Below are 24,642 nucleotides of genomic sequence, written 5' to 3' on the forward strand. Positions count from 1 at the left end.
ATAAGCGATATGATGACAATATTGCATGCTATAAATAAACAAACTAGAAGTGAACAGAATACATGTTTTTATTACATGGAAAAAGTCCTGTATGTATAATAATTAAATAATATTGGCTACCTCTCCCGGTAGCACTTGCGATGAATATGAAGGAAGATATTGCAAAAAAAAAATAGGTACCCTATGGGTCCATGTGGCTACTGCTTAGAAATAAAATAGTTTTCTGATCCCATGTCCATACAGTAAATATAGCATATATATTTACTCTATGAGGCAGTAGCCACAAAAATGAAGCGTAATCCAAAAATGAACAATGTAAAAATCACAGAAGTAAAATATACCAAGTGTCTGTACTTTATATTATTCTACTCTTACCTCTTACAGTTTTCGAAACTGAAACCTCCTAACCGAGGCTGACATACACACGCTGTCGCCATGACCCAAACTCTTATTTCTCGGAAATGGCCCGGCGCTAGAGCTCAGTGGAACGCACTTTCCATCTGTAATAAGCATAAACATGTCTGAAAGTGATTTCTTTAGTCCATTTATTTTGAATGGCGAACCGAATTGTATACACTCACCGGCCATTTTAATCAGAACACGTGTATGCACAGGCGCAGTGCGCTATTGTTACACTGTTATGTTCTTACAGCACGATGACATAGTGGCTAGCGCCTCTATATGCAGCAGTAGCCAGAACAAAAATGATTTTGACCTTTTTGGTGACCTTGACCGAATGACCCTCAAAATGTTGGTGGTTCTACAGTATTTGAGACCAATGCCTGTCTATCCTGAAAGTTTCATGAAGACTGATCCAGCCGTTTTCCCGTAATATCGTGAACAAAAAAAACAAAGAAACCTGACTGAAAACAATACCTCGCCCCCGGTGGACTCCGTCCCAGGTGAGGTAACTAGTTCATAGCACTTACCATTGATAAAATGTTCACTGCAGACTCGTGCGGTTTTTGCTTTCTCATCGCTTAGATTAGCCCGGTTTATGTTGGACAGCCAGTGACGGCTCCGCTCCGTGAACAACTCTCTTGTTTTTCCTCCTTGATTATTTATAATTGCTGGAATCCTAAAGAACTTTTAAGTCTCGAATAGAGTTGTGCTCGCATCCAATTACAGCACAAGGAGTCGGCATAGTGAAGAAACAAAAGGAATTCTTGAGCGTAACAACCGCTCGAGGATATCTTCTATAGTAAATGTGCACTGCGTGAGTTTTTTGTGTACAGTGGATATAAAAAGTCTACACACCCTGTTAAAATGACAGGTTTTTCTGATGTAAAAAAAAACTGAGACCACGATAAATCATTTCAAAACTTTTCCCACCTTTAATGTGACCTATAACCTGTACAATTCAACTGAAAAACAAACAAATCTGTTAGGGGGAAACATAAAAAATAAAAAACGTACAATACGCTGGTTGCCAATTAAACTGATACTTTGTTGAAGCACCTTTTGATTTAATTACAGCATTCAGTCTTTTTGGGTTCACACCTACCATCGATTAAAATGACTCTGATTAACCCCAAATAAAGTTCAGACATTTACTCAGTTGCCTCCTCCAGCAAAAGCCAGGGTTCACAGAGAGCTTACAAAGCGTCAAAGGGATCTCATTGTTGAAAGGGATCAGTCAGGAGAAGGGGACAAAAACATTTCCACGGCATTAGATATACCATGGAGCACAGTGAAGACAGTCATCAAGAAGTGGAGAAAATATGGGACAACAGTGACATTACCGAGAACTGGACGTCCCTCCAAAATTGATGAAAAGACAAGATGAAAACTGGTCAGGGAGGCTGCCAAGAGGCCTACAGCAACACTGAAGGAGCTGCAGGAATTTCTGGCAAGTACTGGTTGTGTACTACATGTGACGACAATCTCCCATATTCTCCATATGTCTGGACTATGAGGTAGGGTCAAAGAAAAACATCCAGGCGTGGCTAAATTTTGCAAAAAAAAAAAAAACATCAACTCTCCCAAAAGCATGTGGGAAAATGTGTTATGGTCTGATGAAACCAAGGTTGAACTTTTTGGCCACAATTCCACAAGGTATGTTTGGCGCAAAAACAGCACTGCGCATCACCAAAAGAACACCATACCCACGGTGAAGCATGGTGGTGGCAGCATCATGGTTTGGGGTTGTTTTTCTTCAGCTGGAACAGGGGCTTTAGTCAAGGTGGAAGGAATTATGAACAGTTCTAAATACCAGTCAATTTTGGCCCAAAACCTTCAGGTGTCTGCTATAAAGCTGAAGATGAAGAGGAATTTCATCTTTCAGCACGGCAATGACCCCAAAAAAGTTTTGGAACGGCCCAATCAGAGCCCAGACCTAAATCCAATTGAAAATCTGTAGGGTGACCTGAAGAGGGTTGTGCACAAGAGATTCCCTCGCAATCTGATAGATTTGGAGCGCTTTTGCTGTTAGGACTTGGACTTTGTTGGCCTCTAGAGGCCGCTATCATTCCTTTTTTGTTGTCATGTTTTTGACTGCTAGAGGCCGCTATTGTTTCTGTGTGTTGTGTTTTGTTTTTCCATGTGCCTTGTGCCCCGCCTAGTCCTCATTATTGTCACCTGTGTTCTATTTAGTTTGTGTATTTATACTCCCTCAGTTTGGCCTCTAGTCACGGAGTCTTTTTGCTATGCTGTTTAGTGCTAGTTACCTCTGTCCCATGTGCCTTGCCTATGTCCTTGTATTCTTTGTATTTTTGCTTTCTTTTGGACTTTGTGGATTTTGTTTTTGACTTTTGGATTTTTTATTTTTTCCCTTATATCTTCTGAGCATTTTGGATTATACTTTTTGGATTTTTTGCATTGTAAATAAACTGTTTTTTGCTACTCTACTTTCGCCTCACGCCTCCGCACTTGAGTCATTCCCCTGGTGGCCTAGTGGGGGTTTGCTGGATTACTACACCAGCGACCCGGGTTTGATTCCCAGCAAAACCCTAACAGAAAGGCTCCGTCATGACCGACTCAGCAGAGGCTTCGTCAACTGTCTACCCAGCCAACCTTCAGGGAATTATGGCTGCTTTAACACGCTTCAGAGCTACCATGGACATACACTTGCAAGCCAACGTGAGGCCCTTGCTCGTCACGAGGTACTGCTTCAGCAAATTGGGAAAACCCTGGCACAGCTGACTCCTCTACCTCCATCTCCTCCTCCTGTTCCTGTTCCACCATCTGCTCCCTCTCCAGTGTCTCCTGCCATGCTGTCTCTTCCACCTCGCGAACCCTGCCTTCCTGCACCACAGAGGTATGACAGCAAGCACAGTGAGTGCCGAGAGTTCCTTACCCAGTGCCAACTCACCTTTGAGCTCCAGCCTACCACCTACACTATGGATCACTGCAAGATTGCCTTTGTGATAACCTTGTTAGCTGGTAAGGCACGAGCTTGGGCAACAGCCATCTGGCAGCGACAGGCACCCAAGTGCTCTGATTTTAAGCTGTTTACGGAGGAGATGCTTCGTGTCTTCGACCAGGCGGACATCAGTAAGGATGCAGCCAGGAAGCTCATGTCCATCCGACAGGGAGGAAGCGTGGCAGACTACGCCATCTCGTTCCGGACACTCGCAGCAGTAAGTGGCTGGAATGAGACTGCCCTTGTTTCAGCCTTCCACCATGGTCTGTCTTACCCCATCAAGGACGGTCTGGCCTCTATTGGATGCCCAGGTGACCTCGAAACACTGATCTCACATGCCATTCATCTTGACAACAGGATTAGAGAGCGCCGCCAAGTCCAGAGCTTCCCCGGCCTCACCGCCTCAACCTGGAGCCCGTCTACCTCCTCCAGCGACTGTCTGGAGCCCATGCAAGTGGGCTGTACCCATCTTTCCACGTCTGAGAGGGAGCACAGAAGGAGGGACAAGTGCTGCATCTACTGTGGCAAGCCTGGCCACGTCCGAGCATCATGTCCCGAACTCTTGGGAAAAGGACCACCCCGTCCAGCCAAGGGAGGATTGTGACGGGGCCTGCCCTCTCTCCCGAACTTCCTGGCCAAGGAGTCTACATCCCGGTCTCCATCTCCTGGGGTGAGTCCGTCCACTCTTGCCAGGCCTTGTTAGACTCCGGGGCGGCTGGAAACTTTATGGATGTTCACTTCGCCCAAAGAATCAATGTCCCGACTGCACCTCTTGAAGTCCCACTGTCTGTGTCTTCCCTGGATGTCCAAGCCTTAGGTGACGGAAGAGTCACCCAAGTTACTTCTCCAGTCTTTCTCCAGTCTCAAGGTCACAAAGAAGAAATATCCCTGCACCTTATTCATTCGCCGGAGTTCCCAGTCATTCTAGGCCTTCCCTGGCTTACCCGCCACAATCCTCGTATAGACTGGGTAACAAGCCAGGTTGTGGAATGGAGTCCTGCATGCTATGCCTCTTGTCTGCTCTCCAGCTCTCCTGTGTCTTCTGCCGAGCCTCCTGATCTCACCGAGTTATTTCAAGTTCCCACAGAGTACTGGGATCTTAAAGAAGTTTTCAGCAAGAGCAGGGCTGCCGTTCTTCCTCCGCACCGTGCCTACGACTGTGCCATCAACTTGCTTCCTGAGGCTACCCCTCCTCGCAGCAGACTGTTTTCCCTCTCTCAGCCAGAACGCAAGGCCATGGAGGAGTACATCAAGGATGCCCTGGCCTCTGGGTTCATTCGACCCTCCACCTCACCGCTGGTGCCGGCTTCTTCTTCGTCGGCAAGAAGGATGGGGGGCTCCGGCCATGTATTGATTACAGGGGCCTGAACAAGATCACTGTGCATAACCGCTATCCCCTTCCGCTGATGTCCACAGCGTTCGATCTGGTCCAAGGCGCTACTATCTTCACCAAGCTGGACTTACGGAATGCATACCACCTCATCCGCATCCAACAGGGAGATGAGTGGAAGACTGCCTTTAACACCCCGTCAGGGCACTATGAATACCAAGTGATGCCCTTCGAACTCACCAATGCACCAGCTGTCTTTCAGGCCCTTATCAACAACGTCTTGAGAGACATGATCAACCTATATGTCTTTGTTTACCTCGACGACATTCTGATTTTCTCCAAGACCTTGCAGGAGCATCGCCACCACGTCCGCCAGGTTTTCCAAAAGCTGCTACAGAACAATCTGTTTGCCAAAGCCCAGAAATGTGAGTTCCATGTCCCCGAGGTCTCCTTTCTGGGTTTTATTGTACGAACGGGACAACTCCAGATGGATCCAGCCAAGACCCTGGCCATCCGGGACTGGCCCGCTCCCAAGTCCATTAAAGAAGTTCAGCGGTTCTTAGGGTTTGCTAACTTCTACCGCAAGTTTGTCAGGAACTTCAGTTCTGTAGCAGCGCCCATTTTGGATCTCACCAGAAAGACAGGTGGATCCTTTGTCTGGTCTCCTCAGGCGGAAAAGGCATTCAGGGACCTCAAGCAACGCTTCTGCACGGCACCCATTCTGGTCCTCCCAGACACTTCGCAACCATTCGTCATCAAGGGAGACGCCTCGGACAGTGGCGTCGGCACGGTCCTCTCTCAACATTCGGATGGAAGGTTGCACCCCTGCGCATACTTCTCCCACCGCCTGAGCCCTGCGGAGTCCCGGTATGATGTGGGGGATTGGGAACTGCTTGCAGTTAAACTGGCCCTTGAGGAGTGGAAGCACTGGCTGGAGGGAGCACAACATCCATTCCTGGTTTGGACGGACCACAAGAACCTGGAGTACCTCCAGCAAGCCAAGAGACTTAATTCATGACAGGCTAGGTGGGCCTTGTTCTTTAGCCGATTTAACTTCACCCTATCGTACCGCCCTGGCTCTAAGAACACCAAACCGGATGCGCTTTCCAGGCTATTCTCGTCCAACAACAGGGAAAGTGAAGTTGGACCTATCATCCCTGTGTCCTGGATTGTGGCCCCTGTCCGCTGGGGTGTTGAGGAGGCCGTCCGACAAGCTCAACGCCAGGACCCCGGCCCTGGGACGGGGCCACCAGGCCTCTTGTACGTCCCTCATCAAGCCCGGGCCAAGGTTCTCCAGTGGGGTCACTCATCCCCTCTCACCGCCCACCCGGGAGCTCGGAGGATCCTGGACTTCTTGAGAAGACGCTTCTGGTGGCCAAGCATGGAGAAGGAAATGAGGTCATTCGTCCTGTCCTGTGAGGTGTGCACCAGAAGCAAGAACCCACGACAGCATCCCCAGGGCCTCCTGCATCCTCTGCCCATTCCCCGGCGTCCCTGGTCCCACGTGGCAGTCAACTTCATCACAGGTCTTCCTGACTCACAATGTAACACTGTCATTTTGGTTATCGTCGACAGATTCTCTAAGGCCTGCCGCTTCATACCGCTGTGCAAACTCCCTTCTGCTCTTGAAACTGCCAAACTTATATTTACCCATGTCTTCCGAGTCTTTGGTCTCCCACAGTTCATCATCTCAGACCGGGGGCCCCAGTTCTCCCGAGTGTGGCGCGGGTTCTGCAAACTCATCGGGGCCACTGCCAGCCTCTCTTCTGGGTTTCACCCCCAGTCCAATGGCCAGACTGAGAGGCTCAACCAAGACCTGGAAACCACCCTGCGAGGCCTGGTGATGGATAACCCGACATCGTGGAGCACCTGGCTGCCATGGGCAGAGTATGCCCACAACACCCTGCAGTCATCGGCCACCAAGCTGTCGCCGTTCCAGTGACGATTCGGGTTCCAGCCACCTCTGTTCCCGGACCAGGAGGAGGACGCTGGGGTGCCCTCGGTCAAACAGTATGTGAGATGGTGTCGCAAGGTCAGGAGGACCCTCATCCAGACCTCCAGGGCCAACCAGACTCAGGCCAACCGCCATAGAAGGCCTGCCCACGTTTTCCGCCCTGGGCAGCAGGTTTGGCTGTCCGCCAAGGACCTTCCGCTGCGGGTGGAGAAACGCAAGCTTGCTCCTCGCTACATTGGCCCCTTCAAGGTGGTGCGCAGGGTGAACCCTGTTGCCTACCGGCTCCAGTTGCCCCGGACTCTAAGGATCAACTCCACATTCCATGTTTCCCTGTTGCGGCCCATACTGTCATCCACGTATGCCCCTGCCCCTAGGAATCCCCCGTCCCCCCGCATCTTCCAGGGTCAGACTGTGTTCACTGTGCGCCGCCTGCTTGACTCCCGCCGGGTCCACGGTGGGCTTCAATACCTAGTGGACTGGGAGGGCTATGGCCCTGAGGAGCGCTGTTGGGTCCCCGCCCGGGACATTTTAGATAAAGAACTTTGTCGGGACTTCCATTTGGCCCATCCTGAGCGCCCTGGGAACGTCAGGAGACACTCCTTGGGGGGGGGGGGTCCTGTTAGGACTTGGACTTTGTTGGCCTCTAGAGGCCGCTATCATTCCTTTTTTGTTGTCATGTTTGTTTTGACTGCTAGAGGCCGCTATTGTTTCTGTGTTGTGTTTTGTTTTTCCATGTGCCTTGTGCCCCGCCTAGTCCTCATTATTGTCACCTGTGTTCTATTTAGTTTGTGTATTTATACTCCTTCAGTTTGGCCTCTAGTCACGGAGTCTTTTTGCTATGCTGTTTAGTGCTAGTTACCTCTGTCCCATGTGCCTTGCCTATGTCCTTGTGTTCTTTGTATTTTTGCTTTCTTTTGGACTTTGTGGATTTTGTTTTTGACTTTTGGATTTTTTATTTTTTCCATGATCGTTTTGGATTATACTTTTTGGATTTTTTGCATTGTAAATAAACTGTTTTTTGCTACTCTACTTTCGCCTCATGCCTCCGCACTTGAGTCATTCCCCTGGTGGCCTAGTGGGGGTTTGCTGGATTACTACACCAGCGACCCAGGTTTGATTCCCAGCAAAACCCTAACATTTGCAAGGAAGAGTGGGCAAATATTGCTAAGTCTAGATGTGGCAGGCTGATAGACTCCGACCCAAAAAGACTGAATGCTGTAATTAAATCAAAAGGTGCTTCAACAAAGTATTAGTTTAAGGGTGTGCACACTTATGCAACCAGCTTATTGTACATTTTTTATTTTTTATGTTTCTCCCCCTAACAGATTTGTTTGTTTTTCAATTGAATTGTACAGGTTATAGGTTGGGTGGCACGGTGGTGTAGTGGTTAGCGCTGTCGCCTCACAGCAAGAAGGTCCGGGTTCGAGCCCCGTGGCCAGCGAGGGCCTTTCTGTGCGGAGTTTGCATGTTCTCCCCGTGTCCGCGTGGGTTTCCTCCGGGTGCTCCAGTTTCCCCCACAGTCCAAAGACATGCAGGTTAGGTTAACTGGTGACTCTAAATTGACCGTAGGTGTGAATGTAAGTGTGAATGGTTGTCTGTGTCTATGTGTCAGCCCTGTGATGACCTGGCAACTTGTCCAGGGTGTACCCTGCCTTTCACCCGTAGTCAGCTGGGATAGGCTCCAGCTTGCCTGCAACCCTGTAGAAGGATAAAGCGGCTAGAGATAATGAGATGAGATTATAGGTCACATTACAGGTGGGGAAAAGTTTTGAAATTATTTATCGTGGTCAGAAAAACCGATCATTTTAACGGGGTGTGTAGACTTTTTATATCCACTGTATATCCTCCAACATGGCCGACTTCCAGTTCAAAGCCTCACGCATAATTAGCTATGATGTCACATGCAAACGAAGAATACCAGAAATGAATGCTATACCTATGAAGTAGCCTGGTTGCTGTACTTCTGCTCCTGCAGTATTTCTATTGTGCATTCATTTACGTCCAAATACTTTTTGCTGTCATTTCCTGCACCTTATCCCTTGTCCACATCTCCTTGCGAAACCCCAAAGGGAAACTAATTCAATAAGGGGAGCTGTAAATCTGCCACTGTGTCCTGTCCCCAGTTAGATTATCCAAACAGACCCACCCCTCGCATCACATCCCAGTCTGCTGCGCCTGCCAGTCACCGCTGCCAAGTGTCTAAACTTGCCTTGAGCAAGATGTGATTAATATAATAAATGTCCCTCGAGAATGGACGAGCTACAAAAGCGCGTGTGCGTTTAATGAGATTGACACTCAAGCGCCTTATCACAGAGGTGCTGCCTCTCGAGCGACTTTTCAATTTACCCGACTCTCTGTCCTCAGCATGGCCATGGAGAACGTGCTGAGCGCTGACAGCTGAACTCAGCTTCCTGCTGTTAGCTCTTCTCCCACTGTGTGTATTGACACAAAGGCAAGAGATACTTCAGGGCTTAGGAAACACTCGAGTGGATCACATTTAATGAGCTAAGATTGTTTCGAAGGAGTAGATCGAGACTCGGACAATTTATTCACGCAGCTAATAGCGGTAAGACTTTCCTTGAAGCTTGTATTTAATTTTTGAATTATTATGACTCGTCATTTAGGGCAGGTGATGCAGGTGACGGCAACAACATTTCAACAAATGCTCATCCTTAAAGAAAATCCTCATCTTCATCATATGTTTTCAGTTCTGTTGAAATCCTAATCACCTCTTTTGAGTTTTTAAATGTTGCTCTCTGACAGATGTAGGCTGGTGTGGCGTGTGCGTTTGGAGTCAGTCGCCTTTTTAGATGTTGCACAATCATGATGCATGGACTAGTTGAAACTTCCAACAAATTATAAGCAGAGTTATGATGATTTTTTTTTTTTTAATCACAGTGCTCGAATCTGATTGGATAGACGGTATTGATTTAATTTTCTCCATCAGAAGCACTGACAAGGGCTTCAACCGCATAGCAAATCACAGGTTTATATTTATATTGATGTGCTTGTTCTAAAAAGATATTTTTCTATTCTATCTACATTCACTGGATATAAGCAATCACGTGCTCTGATTGGCTACTCTACTACTAGGATATCAGCTCATGTACCATGAGGAGAGAAAAATAAAATAATAGCGCGTGTTGCTGAAACAACCAAGGACGAAATCAAAACTACTTGGAAACAAACCCCCAAAAAATACAAAAGAAAAGAAGAAAAAGCAACAAAGTGTGTTCCACTGAGCTCTAGCACCGGGCCATTTCCGGGAAATAAGAGTTTGGGTCATGGCAACAGTGTGTGTATGTCAGCCTCGGTTCCGATGTTTTAGATTTGAAAACTTTAAGAGTAGAATAATATAAAGTACAGACACTTGGTATATTTTACTTCTCATCTCATCTCATTATCTCTAGCCGCTTTATCCTGTTCTACAGGGTCGCAGGCAAGCTGGAGCCTATCCCAGCTGACTACGGGTGAAAGGCGGGGTACACCCTGGACAAGTCGCCAGGTCATCACAGGGCTGACACATAGACACAGACAACCATTCACACTCACATTCACACCTACGGTCAATTTAGAGTCACCAGTTAACCTAACCTCCATGTCTTTGGACTGTGGGGGAAACCGGAGCACCCGGAGGAAACCCACGTGGACACGGGGAGAACATGATAAACTCCGCACAGAAAGGCCCTCGCCGGCCATGGGGCTCGAACCCGGACCTTCTTGCTATGAGGCGACAGTGCTAACCACTACACCACCGTGCCACCCTGAAATGTAAATAGCTTAATAAAATAATTGAAATAGCCATTCATAGTTTTCCTTTCTTTCCACCTTTTTTCTTTGGTAAAAAATTAAAATAAAGAACAAACAAAAAAGCAGGCGGCATGGTGGTGTAGTGGTTAGCGTTGTCTCCTCACAGCAATATTTAAATTGACCGTATGTGTGAATGTGAGTGTGAATGGTTGTCTGTGTCTATGTGTCAGCCCTGTGATGACCTGGCGACTTGTCCAGGGTGTACCCCGCCTTTCTCCCGTAGTCAGCTGCGATAGGCTCCAGCTTGCCTGCGACCCTGTAGAACAGGATAAAGCGGCTAGAGATAATGAGATGAGATGAGAAACAAAAAAGCTTTCTTTAAACTCTTATCACCTTGTAAATTTTGCTTGACTTTTCATTCTTTATTAAATTAGCAAACTGTAAATAATAAATATGATCTCATTTAAGCTTAGCACTTTTAATAGAGACAAAACAAACCCGGAAGTTGGCTGGAGCGGTGTACTGGGTCAGGGGACTTGCTGTGTTAAATAATTTGGCAGGAGGATTGGTGACTAACATACGGGCTCCATCAAACATGGCAATTTCAAGATGGCGGCGGGGGAAACACAAAACAGTCGCTCATTTTCGATCAGAATCTCGGCAACTTTCATAAAAAAAAAATCCATCAAACATCTTTAAACATGATCAGGAAGAATTCATAATAAAGATTAAGTGTTCTTGGAGGCGGCACGGTGGTGTAGTGGTTAGCACTGTCGCCTCACAGCAAGAAGGTCCTGGGTTCGAGCCCCGTGGCCGGCGAGGGCCTTTCTGTGCGGAGTTTGCATGTTCTCCCCGTGTCCGTGTGGGTTTCCTCCGGGTGCTCCGGTTTCCCCCACAGTCCAAAGACATGCAGGTTAGGTTAACTGGTGACTCTAAATTGACCGTAGGTGTGAATGTGAGTGTGAATGGTTGTCTGTGTCTATGTGTCAGCCCTGTGATGACCTGGCGACTTGTCCAGGGTGTACCCCGCCTTTCGCCCGTAGTCAGCTGGGATAGGCTCCAGCTTGCCTGCGACCCTGTAGAACAGGATAAAGCGGCTACAGATAATGGATGGATGGAGGGATGTTCTTGGATCTTGTGCTTAGAGTTGTGCTAAGAGACTTTAGAACTTGTGCTAAGAGACTTTTCTGCGCAATAACTGTAAACCCTCCATACATATCCAAATAGTTGGGAAGTAGAAAGTGTAGGATTGAGATACGTACGTGTGTGTGTGTGTGTGTGTGTGTGTGTGTGTGTGTGTGATATGGAGGATATATCAAAAGAAGCTTGAAATTTCAGGATGAACGTCTTATCACGCTGCTGTACATAGATAACATCCTACATGTCTTTTTGACCTGCATCAAAGGTCTTATGAGCAGAGAAGATAAGTCATGATGGTTTAGAGAGCTCCACATGGTGACTATGAAGCTCTTCTGACTTTTTTTTTTTTAACACATCTTTTTTTACACTGTCAGACTGCAACGCTGCTTGTTGACGACATGCTAAACTGCAACAGCGGATGCATTCACAAATTCATGCTTGCAAGAGAAGAATGCATAAGAAATGTAATGTAAATGTTGTGTTAGTTGGCACTCCCGCGCCTTGTTGAACCGAGCTTTTTTTTTGTCCTCGGGGAGAGCTTTCGGCTCATGTCTGAAGACTCTGACTCTGTCCCTCCTTCCTTCCCTCTCTCCCTCCCTCTTTCCGTCTCTCCCTCTTGCGTTGTGACAGTGAAGGTTTCAAGCAGAGAAGCTTGCCTAAATAATTTACGAGTTGATTAATGGGCTCGCTGGGGTATAATTAGGCGATGTAGAGACGGTGGCTAGTGGAACCAGAACAGTGCTTTGGGGATTTAGGGAGCAGGATTATTAAGGAAATGAAAAAAAAACAGTAGTCTTACGAGAAGAGAAAGAGAACAAGGAAAAGAGGAGAGGAGCTCTCTCCAGGCTGCCTGCCGTTTGAAGCCGAGCCGGGGAGAGAGAGGCAAGAGGCTGCGGGCGTTTGATGTGGAAATTGGACAGTTTGAAACCGTCAACTTTAATTTTTCAGCATCCACAGAGACCCCCCTGAGTGCGCTCTCGCCTTCCTTAAAGAATGTTCTATTTTTTCCCTCACCCCCATTATTTGTTTGTCCTCCACAGCGCTCGTCGGCTTCACTTTCCCTTCAGTTCTTCCACACACTGTCCTCGGCTTTTATGTTTTTATTCCGCATGTCAAGAACGAAGTGTCTTCTTCCCAGCTTTATAACGGTATCATCTTCTTAAACAATTCACTTATGTCGCCTGTCAGGAAGCTGTTGACTGCTTTTGTGCTCGAAGAGCAAACCACGGAAAAGCTTCACGAGACAAAATGTACATACGTGAATTTAAATGACAGCGTTCCTACTCATTTATTTACCGTTTGAATCTTTATTTGAATAAAACCCTCACACACAAAAGGAACGACACCCGTGCATACGCTGACTGATCAGATCACTTCGACTTCTTTTTGTAATTCATTCTCGCCTTTGTGGCAATCTTTGCTCCAGTCTTAAAGTTTCTTATTAAAAGTTTTTTGTGCGAGTGTGTTTATCTGTTCATCTGCAAGGTAACATAAATTTTTACGTTGCCTGGAAGTAAACAGCATAATTCAAGACCTCAGCAGTTTCCTTCGATGTTTAACCTTTTAATCTCATGCAGTTCACAGAGAGATACTATACAGTAGATAGATAGATGGATAGATAGATAGATAGAGCACTTTATAAAATAGCATGACATACGCTTCCATTTCCCATATATGAAACAAGTATCATTCAGAGTGCACCTCTTGGACGCCACTGAGATTCATATTTATGATCAGTGCACTGCACTTTTTATGCACATGTGAAAAGCAAACTTAAATAAAGGATAATGATGTGATGTGTTCTTCACTCATTAACGTTCCTACTGCTTCATCACAGTGCCTGATAACATGGTGCTGCAGATCCTGACTGAGAGACTGAGCCGGCTGGACTGTACCATCCGCGGCTGGGTCCTTCATGGCTTCCCTCGAGATGTAGAACAGGCCGAGAGACTGCAGGAGTCCAACTTCCTCCCTAGCAGGTACTTGGTGTACAAACAGGCCATGAAGGCATACGTTTCTGAAAGACACTTAAAGGGATCCTCCAGCGGATTTACTCTTAAAGGAGAACCGAAGTCATATTTAAACTTGCTTTATTTCTTAATTAGCATGTTATTCAATTACGTTTTCAGTTTTAGTAACCTTACTGTATATCGTGACTCGTATTGGCAACTAATTGCAGTTAAATATTATACTTATCGGCCTATTCGGTTTTTAGCCGTGTTGAATTTAGTTCGTTTGGTCCACGGCAGGCGTCGTTTATCCGCGCGATCTTCACGAGACTTGTGCGAGACTTCGAAACGTCAAGTGTCAGCCAGGTGTCAGTGCCGCCGTTTTGAAAACTGTTTTCCAAACGAAATATTGCACAAAAACGAGTTTAAATGACAATTACTTACTGCCTACTTTTTTCAAACTTTCCTGATTGCTATCAGAACAAACAAAACTTCCAGCTTGATTACGTCAGCGTTCGAAAGAGGGCACACGCGTCTTTTGACAACGTTGGCAGATGTCGGTCGCTTTGATTTCTGCTGTACGTTTTACTTCCGTCCTACGATGTCTCGCACAGGTCTCAACGAATCTCGTTTACAGCCGTCGCTTTGACATATGGACTGATGTATTATGTAGCATATTTCAAACACTCATAACTTGCTATAGCAGCGACAAAATAGCGATCAAAAATGCATTCCTATATTTACTAAAATGAGATAAATAGAATTTTGATGATAAATATTTGCCTTCAGTTCTCCTTTAAATTTATGTTAAGTAAAAGTATTCGTAGATTTCAACAGTCAAAAATTCATTTTCGGAGACCAAATAGTGTTCTAGAAAAATTGGCTGACGGGGGTTCATCAGGGAAAATAACTCTACCCCAGTACTCATCTCATCTCATTATCTCTAGCCGCTTTATCCTGTTCTACAGGGTCGCAGGCAAGCTGGAGCCTATCCCAGCTGACTACGGGCGAAAGGCGGGGTACACCCTGGACAAGTCGCCAGGTCATCACAGGGCTGACACATAGACACAGACACGTCTATGTGTCTGTGTCTATGTACTACGTCATTCACACTCACATTCACACCTACGGTCAATTTAGAGCCACCAGTTAGCCTAACCTGCATGTCTTTGGACTGTGGAGGAAACCGGAGCACCCGGAGGAAACCCACGCGGACACGGGGAGAACATGCAAACTCCGCACAGAAAGGCCCTCGCCGGCCACGGGGCTCGAACCCGGACCTTCTTGCTGTGAGGCGATAGCGCTAACCACTACACCACCGTGCCGCCCTACCCCAGTACTGCAAAAAGTTATTTTCTCTGATGAAGCTCTCGTCAGATTGCAGAGGTGGACAGTAACAAAGTACATTTACTTGAGTCCTGTACTTAAGTACACTTTTTGAGTATCTGTACTTAAGTATTTTTTATTTTTTTGGAAACTTATGACTTTAACTTCACTACATTTGAAAGACAAATATCATACTTTTTACTCCACTACATTTCTAACAAGGTCCTCGTTACTCGTTACTATGAAGCAGATTTGAAAGTGGATGGTTTTTTTTTTTCACAGGTGACACTGAGACAGTCGATCAGTAATCACTAGGGTCACGTCACGTCCATAGACTGTATAAAATCAAGTTCAATTATTTCTCAGCAGTGTGACACACCAACCGTCCTCATGTCCTCCTTCACCACATCTATAAATCTCATCTTTGCTCTTCCTCTTGTCCTTCTACCTGGCAACTCCATCTCCAGCATTTTTTCCCCCTAATATACCCTGGATCTCTTCTCTGTACATGTCCAAACCGTCTCAATCTCGCCTCTCTCACTTTGTCTCCAAGTCGTCCTACATGTCCTGTCCCTCTAATCTTCTCATTTCTAATCCTGTCCAACTTTGTCACTCCCAATGAAAATCTCAACATCTTCAGCTCCACTAACTCCCGTTCAGCCTCCTGTCTTTTTGTCAGTGCCACTGTCTCCAAACCGTACAACATCACTGCTCTTACTATTGTCTTGTCCACTTTCCCTTTCACTCTTGCTGGCAACCTTCTGTTACAAATCACCCCTGACACTCTCCTCCATCCGTTCTCTAGTTAATGAACATGAATATTCTACTAATATTCCTGTTTACATGCAGTCGTATCTCTTCCCCAGCCGTGCAAACTGATGTCTAGTGTGTACAATGCACAGAGCTGACCATAAACACACAAGAGGCCTTGTGCGAATGTTGTGTATATACAGCCAAAGAATGCTCCTAAAATGCAAATAATATTCATCTCATCTCATTATCTCTAGCCGCTTTATCCTGTTCTACAGGGTCGCAGGCAAGCTGGAGCCTATCCCAGCTGACTACGGGCGAAAGGCGGGGTACACCCTGGACAAGTCGCCAGGTCATCACAGGGCTGACACATAGACACAGACAACCATTCACACTCACATTCACACCTACGGTCAATTTAGAGTCACCAGTTAACCTAACCTGCATGTCTTTGGACTGTGGGGGAAACCGGAGCACCCGGAGGAAACCCACGCAGACACGGGGAGAACATGCAAACTCCACACAGAAAGGCCCTCGCCGGCCACGGGGCTCGAACCCGGACCTTCTTGCTGTGAGGTGACAGCGCTAACCACTACACCACCGTGCCGCCCGCAAATAATATTGGCATGTCTTAATCGGAAGATGCTAAATTCAGAATAGCTAAAGCCGTGACCTAGATCATCTCTAATTCTAGGATAGGGAAGCCATGGCCTAATGGTTAGAGAAGCAGCTTTGGGACCAAAAGGTTGCTGGTTTGATTCCTTGGACCAGCAGGAGTGGCTGAAGTACTGTACCTTTGACCCCAGGCTGCTCTGGGTATCAAGGTCCTCGTTACTATGAAGCAGCTTTGAAAGTGGATGTTTTTTCTTTTCTTTTCTAAAACGTGATTGTTTTTTTCGCAGGCGACACTGAGACAGCCGATCAGTAATCACTAGGGTCACGTCACGTCCATAGACTGTATAAAATCAAGTTCAGTGATTTCTCTGCAGCGTTATTTGAACACGATCAGTTGATGGCAGAATGGAAGGAGGCGGTTCTTCTGGGGAACGCACGCACTCATGGTTTTACCTAGAACCCATGTTTCAGTTTTCTGAAAGGGTTAAAGATTCGTTTCATTTTAAACATTTGCTTTGTTTGCCAAAAACAAACCACATCTCGGCCTACAAAAACTCGCCGTCCACCTGCGGAAGCATATTGAGGTATATAAACGTTTTGTTCCAAGAGAAAGATTGTAATGAAGTTGTTTGTGCTTTTAGAGCTAGCGATAACATTGCAAATGTAGCTATGCAGTCTGGTTAGTCAAATGACTTTCTATGGAATTGCCAGCCAAGTTGCTACAGCCTTGTCCACAGCTAACGTTTACGCATGGTTAGTTAACTTGGACACTGTTAGTTAGCATGTAAAAACGGAGTTATGCTAACATGAATAATGTTAACTTATCTGAAGTGCTTTCAGAAATATGTTTTATCTTGCCAAATAAACAGAATGTAGAAATCTTTCTTTTCTAGTAGCGTTAGCTACCCAATATAATTTTAAGTTTGAAAAGAGTTTGCTAGCATGTCAGGTGGAGTTTCACTGACTAGCTAGCTTAAAGTTAAACCGCCATGATGGCACACAGCATGCGTTCATTTTGTGAATTGACATTTCTGTCTTTGGTAACGGCGTTAGGTATTGTAAGCATTGTGGCAATAATACAACAGTGCACTGACAGAAAATTTACTTTTAATACTTAAGTATTTTTAAAAGCAAGTACTTAAGTAAAAATTTGACTGGACAACTTTCACTTGTATCGGAGTAACATTTGACCAATGGGATCTGTACTTTGACTTAAGTAATGAAGTTGGGTACTTTGTCCACCTTTGTCAGACTGTTTGGGACATCTGGAAAAATGATTGTCCAGAGAAGAAAAGGCAAGCGCTACCATGAGTCCTGTCTCATGTCAACCGTAAAGCATCCTGAGACTATTCATGTGTGGGGTCGCTTCTCATCCAAGGGATCGGGCTCACTCACAGTTTTGCCAAAGAACACTGCCATGAATAAAGAATGGTATCAAAACATCCTCCAAGAGCAACTTCTCCCAACGATCCAGGAGTAATTTGGTGATGAACAATGCTTTTTCCAGGATGATGGAGCACCATCATGTCACAAGCCAAAAGTGATAACTAAGTGGCTCGGGGAACAAAACATTGAAACTTTGGGTCCATGGCCAGGAAACTCCCCAGATCTTAATCCCATCGAGAACCTGTGGTCAGTCCTCAAAAAGCAGGTCAAAGTCCTTCCCGCACCATTTCATGGTGCGTTTGGCAGCGCCGATCTCCGTTTCGTAGCCCTCGGCCTCTCGCCTATTATATAGCTAGGGTTACAGTGGAGGGCTAGTCCTCTGGTAAGTGCGAGAGTTTGATTCCCCACTCGCATCTGTATTGCAGCGTGCCTTGCCAGATGGCAGTAGGCACCATTTTTATGATGGTCTTTGTTATGACCCGACCATGAGTAGAACTTGCGATTTCCTGATCGAGAGGCGGACACGCTAACCACTAGACCAACTCGCCGGTACAAAAAGTGGGTGGATAAACAAACACCAAAAATTTGTGATAAGCACTAATTATGCAAGAATGGGCTGCCATCAGTCAGGATTTGGCCCAGAAGCTGATCTCCAGCATGGCAGGGCGAATTGCAGGAGTGTTGAAAAAGAAGGAAGGGTCAACACTGTAAATATTGACTCTTTGCATAAACTTGATGTATTTGTCATCAATAAAAGCCTTTGAAACTTATGAAATGCTTATAATTGTACTTCAGTATACCATAGAAACATCTGACAAAAAGATCTGAAAACACTGAAGCAGCAAAGTTTGTGAAAACCAAAATTTGCGTCAGTGTCAAAACTTTTGGCCATGACTGTACGCGATGATGTGGCGTAGTGGAAGCTTGGAGCTACTCGGCTGTTTATATCCTCAGCTTACATCGTGGTTTTGCTAGTAGAGTTCGAACGAATCATCTAATGAGACGCTTTCATCTCTCAGCAAAAGATAATCTTGTCTCCGAAGACAACTGTCTCTGGATTTCAACACTGACTGACTGGTTCATCTGTTTGTACAGCAGTATCCCTCTTTCTGGTCAATTCATGTTCCGAGGACATAAATGAAACTGAAACTACCATGAAATAAAACTTTGGGAATTTCAAATGAGTGACTTTCATGCCAAACGTTCTGGGTAATTCTCTTATCTGGACTGTAGTCGACCGTACCTGAAGCTCAATCGAATGCTCCGTCTCTTGATGTGTCTGTGATTTGTTCTTTAACGTCAGTGTTTTCTTTGTTACCCGTATTTCCTTCCAGCATACGCTGAAGAGCCTACAACTTATCAAAATACCGATTACAATTCACCAAGACACCGATAATCTACTACAAAGAATCAAAGTTGAAACTAACTTCCCGGTGTTGTTGTCTCTGTTGCCACTCAACACTGCATCGGTAGACTTTTAGAGCTGAACAATGGGCAAATATTGTTGGCACGGCATCGTCTTTTATCTTTCTTTTTATTCTGGAAGCCCTCATTAATCTTGCTTTTAATTCCATCGATTCATCGCAACAGGATGATTCAAAACGTTCGAAGCAGAAGTAGGGCACCGCAGGCAGATTGTTTTGAGGTCTTCCGATGGCATGAGTCCATTTCTTACGATGATTCTGGCCAGGGAAACAGCGAAAAGATATCTTCTCATCCTTCTATTTAGCATCATTTTGGCATTTATATGCTGTGCAATGAGGCATACTTTACTTATTTAAAACCTATTTATAAATTCAGTAAAAATGCATGTAAAACTAGCAAAACCATGACGTAAACAGAGAATATAAACAGCCGAGTTGCTCCAAGCTTCTGCTAAGCTACGTCATCGCATACCATACGTCACCTTCTGCGGGAGGCCCAACTGGTATTTTAATAAAAATGTATTTCTCTAGAACACTATTTGGTCTCCGAAAATGAATTTTTGACTGTTGAAATCTACAAATATTTTTACTTAGCATAAGTTTAAGAGTAAATCCGCTGGAGGATCCCTTTAACAGTTATTCCACGAAATCGAGTCGTACATGAGCCGATAGCCGGCTATAAGTCATGTACGACAAGATTGAGTGGAATAACTGTTTTATTCTATCCACATTCACTTGATTTTGAGAAACAGCTTTTTTTTTTTTTTTTTTTTGCAAATTCAATAAACAAAAACTTTTATACAAAACGTCCGACAAAATAATTTCCGCTTAGAATGTAAACAAACCGGTGAAATGACAGGAGCAATTTGTGAAAAATGCGATAATAATTCTTGAAAAATAAAAAAAAATACATTCTTACTATCAATTACTTTCGTTCCATATTTTGTTGATAACTTTTTTTGTATTTTTTGGAGTTTTGTTTTCGAGTCGAATTTTTATTTTTTCCTCGGTTGGTTCAGCAACACGCGCCACTATTTTGTTTTTCTCTCCTCACAGTATATGAGCTGATATCCTAGTAGTAGAGTAGCCAATCAGAGCGTGTGATTGCTCATATCCAGTGAATGTGGATAAAATAAAATGCAGTTAGTAAGACAGTATACTCTTAAAAATGTTTACTAAGCTGCCAAAATGGAGCTTAAAGATTCAACTTAAACCCTACAACAAATATTCATGATAAAACTCCTTTAAAATGAATATACATGTCCAGAAAACACATGCTTTTCATCTTAAAGGAGCAGTTTGTAATTTTGAAGCCCCCTGTTGCTGCCTGCAAAATGAATTACAATTACAATTTGAGCAAAATCTCCCCCCCCAACAAACCACACTTCCTCTGTTGAAACTCTAAATATATTGTAGGTTGCCTTTTGAGGAAAAGGAGCATAGTTGAGCTGATCTGTTTCTATCCTGTGGGTGGAGCCAATTTCCGTCCAGAAATTTTGCAAAAAGAAATAAGGAAAAGTGTCAATGTATCGCATCCTTTGTGTTGCAATATTATCAATTTATCTAAAGTGTATTTTACAGTTATTCCACGAAATCGAGTTGCACATGAGCTGATAGTCGACTATAATCCATGTACGATGAGATTGAGTGGAATAACTGTTTTATTCTATCCACATTCACTGGATTTTGAGAAATGGAGCATTTTTGTTTTTATTTTTTGCAAATTCGATAAATAAAAACTTTACACAAAACGTCCGACAAAATAATTTCCGCTTAGAATGTAAACAAACCGGCGAAATGACAGGAGCAATTTGTGAAAAATGCGATAATAATAATAATAATTATTATTATTATTATTGAAAAAAAGATGTTCTTACCATCAAATACTTTCATTCCACATTTTGTTGCTTTTTTTTTTTGTATTTTTTGTGGTTTTGTTTTCGAGTAGAGTTTTTATTTCGTCCTTGGTTGATTCAGTAACACGCTCCACCATTTTTTTTTCCTCTTCTCACGGTATATGAGCTGATAGTCTAGTAGTAGAGTAGCCAGAGTGCACGATTGCTCATATCCAGTGAATGTGGATAGAATAATACAACCCCAATTCCAAAAAAGTTGGGACAAAGTACAAATTGTAAATAAAAACGGAATGCAATGATGTGGAAGTTTCAAAATTCCATATTTTATTCAGAATAGAACATAGATGACATATCAAATGTTTAAACTGAGAAAATGTATCATTTAAAGAGAAAAATGAGGTGATTTTAAATTTCATGACAACAACACATCTCAAAAAAGTTGGGACAAGGCCATGTTTCCCACTGTGAGACATCCCCTTTTCTCTTTACAACAGTCTGTAAACGTCTGGGGACTGAGGAGACAAGTTGCTCAAGTTTAGGGATAGGAATGTTAACCCATTCTTGTCTAATGTAGGATTCTAGTTGCTCAACTGTCTTAGGTCTTTTTTGTCGTATCTTCCGTTTTATGATGCGCCAAATGTTTTCTATGGGTGAAAGATCTGGACTGCAGGCTGGCCAGTTCAGTACCCGGACCCTTCTTCTACGCAGCCATGATGCTGTAATTGATGCAGTATGTGGCTTGGCATTGTCATGTTGGAAAATGCAAGGTCTTCCCTGAAAGAGACGTCGTCTGGATGGGAGCATATGTTGCTCTAGAACCTGGATATACCTTTCAGCATTGATGGTGTCTTTCCAGATGTGTAAGCTGCCCATGCCACACGCACTAATGCAACCCCATACCATCAGAGATGCAGGCTTCTGAACTGAGCGCTGATAACAACTTGAGTCGTCCTTCTCCTCTTTAGTCCGAATGACATGGCGTCCCTGATTTCCATAAAGAACTTCAAATTTTGATTCGTCTGACCACAGAACAGTTTTCCACTTTGCCACAGTCCATTTTAAATGAGCCTTAGCCCAGAGAAGACGTCTGCGCTTCTGGATCATGTTTAGATACGGCTTCTTCTTTGAACTATAGAGTTTTAGCTGGCAACGGCGGATGGCACGGTGAATTGTGTTCACAGATAATGTTCTCTGGAAATATTCCTGAGCCCATTTTGTGATTTCCAATACAGAAGCATGCCTGTATGTGATGCAGTGCCGTCTAAGGGCCCAAAGATCACGGGCACCCAGTATGGTTTTCCGGCCTTGACCCTTACGCACAGAGATTCTCCCAGATTCTCTGAATCTTTTGATGATATTATGCACTGTAGATGATGATATGTTCAAACTCTTTGCAATTTTACACTGTCGAACTCCTTTCTGATATTGCTCCACTATTTGTCGGCGCAGAATTAGGGGGATTGGTGATCCTCTTCCCATCTTTACTTCTGAGAGCCGCTGTCACTCCAAGATGCTCTTTTTATACCCAGTCATGTTAATGACCTATTGCTAATTGACCTAATGAGTTGCAATTTGGTCCTCCAGCTGTTCCTTTTTTGTACCTTTAACTTTTCCAGCCTCTTATTGCCCCTGTCCCAACTTTTTTGAGATGTGTTCCTGTCATGAAATTTCAAATGAGCCAATATTTGGCATGAAATTTCAAAATGTCTCACTTTGGACATTTGATATGTTGTCTATGTTCTATTGTGAAAACAATATCAGTTTTTGAGATTTGTAAATTATTGCATTCCGTTTTTATTTACAATTTGTACTTTGTCCCAACTTTTTTGGAATCAGGGTTGTAGAAAAATATATGATATGATTGTTAGAGGTCTAGAAATACTTTAAAACTTTCAGATAATTACAGACTGTACCTTTTAAAGGTGTGTTTGAGCTGATATCCTGGTAACCTTTTTTTTTTAAGTTTAAGCCAAATCAGTAGAAAATAAAACCAAAGTATGGCTCAGCCAGGTGTGTTTCGTGTTTTGTATGATTTGTGTCTGCTGAATTTTTCGACACAGTGTGTGTAGGAGGATGTGGCTGCTCAGCTTAGTGATGCTCAGCAGATCTGATGGCACTGGGTGATTTGTACAGCTTTTGAGCTGGCTTTCTACTTCAGTGTGTGTCTGGATCAGTCGTCCCAGCTCAAACACACTGAGCTAAAACTACCCGGGTCCCATTTTAGACTTTTCAGTACTAATTTTAGGATTATGCTTTGACTCGTTTTCTTTTTATTTGTCTTGTGAGCATTATGTAGGTGGGATTAAAAAGTAAATGATTCCAAATCACCTGCACATTTACAGCATGCGAGTGAAAACCTGTTCAGGTAACGTCACACACCTGGTTCAGTCTAAGCCCACATGAATTAGTTAACATATTCCTGCCTTTCTGTATCAAACCGCTGTGATCTCCAGTCACTCAGCAGCAGAATAGAACAAACCCGGGGACCTTGTAAAAGAACAATCAGGAACTGCTCGTAATACCATCATCACCGTCTTCTCAATAGGTCTCCATTTACTCCATTAGTAGCCCCCGCAGTTTCCTCTAATGGCAGGAGACCTTATTTACATAGCATTAGCGTAATTGATTTTGGGGGCTGGCGCTAAGTGAAAAGGCTGGGCCCTGAAACAACGAGGAGAATGTTACTGATGAGCTCCTGATAGCTGATGGCCGCGCTCTACCTGACAGCTTTATTAATTAACCGCTATCTCGTTACTCAGGCTTTAGAGAAAATGAATAAGTCGAGTCAGAGACTCGGCTCGGTGCCAAGTCGTGGGTGTGTAATATCTGCCACCACTGAGGAGGCTAAGGAGGGTAAAGAGCACAGCAGATCGGAAGTATCGGTTAATCAGAAGTATCTACTTACCTGTTTTTTGAAAGGGGATCCTACAGAAGGGTTCATTGGAGCGAGTGCTTGTGTGAAATGTTCAGCTTGTACAGACCTGACTGATGGGTTGTGTGGATTGGTGACAGTCACAGAGCGACAAAATGAATTGATTCTATCCACATTCACTGGACATGACCAATTGCGCGCTCTGATTGGCTACTCTACAACTAGGATATCAGCTCATATACCATGAGTAAAGAAAAACAAAATGGCTGAGCGTGTTGCTGAACCAACCAAGGACGAAATAAAAACTCTACTCGAAAACAAACCCCCCCAAAAAATAATACAAAAAATAGCAAGTAGTCATTAGTACTAATGTCATTAATAAACGAGACCCCCAATGACGGTGTGGCTCACTCCGGCCCCGTCTAGTCCAGAAGGAACGATCTAAAGTGGGCCACCTTGTGCAGTAAATGTTGCAAGCTATATACACCATATACAAGCTATATACACCCTAGGAATACCTACGTAACAGGAACACCTGGACACCTTTTCTTTCTTTCATTCATTCATTCAGCTAGCCAATCATGTGACTGCAGAACAACGTATAAAATCATGCACATACGGGTCAAGAGCTTCAGTTCACGTTCACATCAAACGTCAGAATGGGGCAAAATGTGATCTCGGTGACTCTGACCGAAGCATGGTTCCAGGACAAGTGTAGGAACTGCTGTTCTCCTGGAATTTTCAGACACAACAGTCTGTAGATTATACACAGAGTGGTGCAGAAAACAAAAAACATCCAGTTCTGCTCGCGGAAATACCTTGTTCATGAGAAAACTCAGAAGAAAATCGTCACACTGGTTTGAGCTGACAGGAAGGCTCGGGTAACACAAACGAGACGGTCAGTGACAGCGTAGCTCACTCCAGCCCCA

At 44.4% G+C, this 24,642-nt stretch overlaps 1 protein-coding gene across 2 annotated transcripts in view; it reads left to right on the forward strand.

Annotated features, from left to right (window-relative positions):
- ak8 (adenylate kinase 8) overlaps nucleotides 1–24,642 on the forward strand; it is a 76,279-nt gene that overhangs the window by 45,227 nt on the left and 6,410 nt on the right. For both annotated transcript variants that reach the window (XM_060906728.1, XM_060906729.1), the window contains one exon: nucleotides 13,373–13,514. In XM_060906728.1, the coding sequence (XP_060762711.1) occupies nucleotides 13,373–13,514 (142 nt within the window). The remainder of the gene's footprint in view (nucleotides 1–13,372; nucleotides 13,515–24,642) is intronic.

This window comes from Neoarius graeffei, chromosome 24 (assembly GCF_027579695.1).
Source record: "Neoarius graeffei isolate fNeoGra1 chromosome 24, fNeoGra1.pri, whole genome shotgun sequence".
NCBI classification, from domain to species: Eukaryota; Metazoa; Chordata; class Actinopteri; order Siluriformes; family Ariidae; genus Neoarius; species Neoarius graeffei.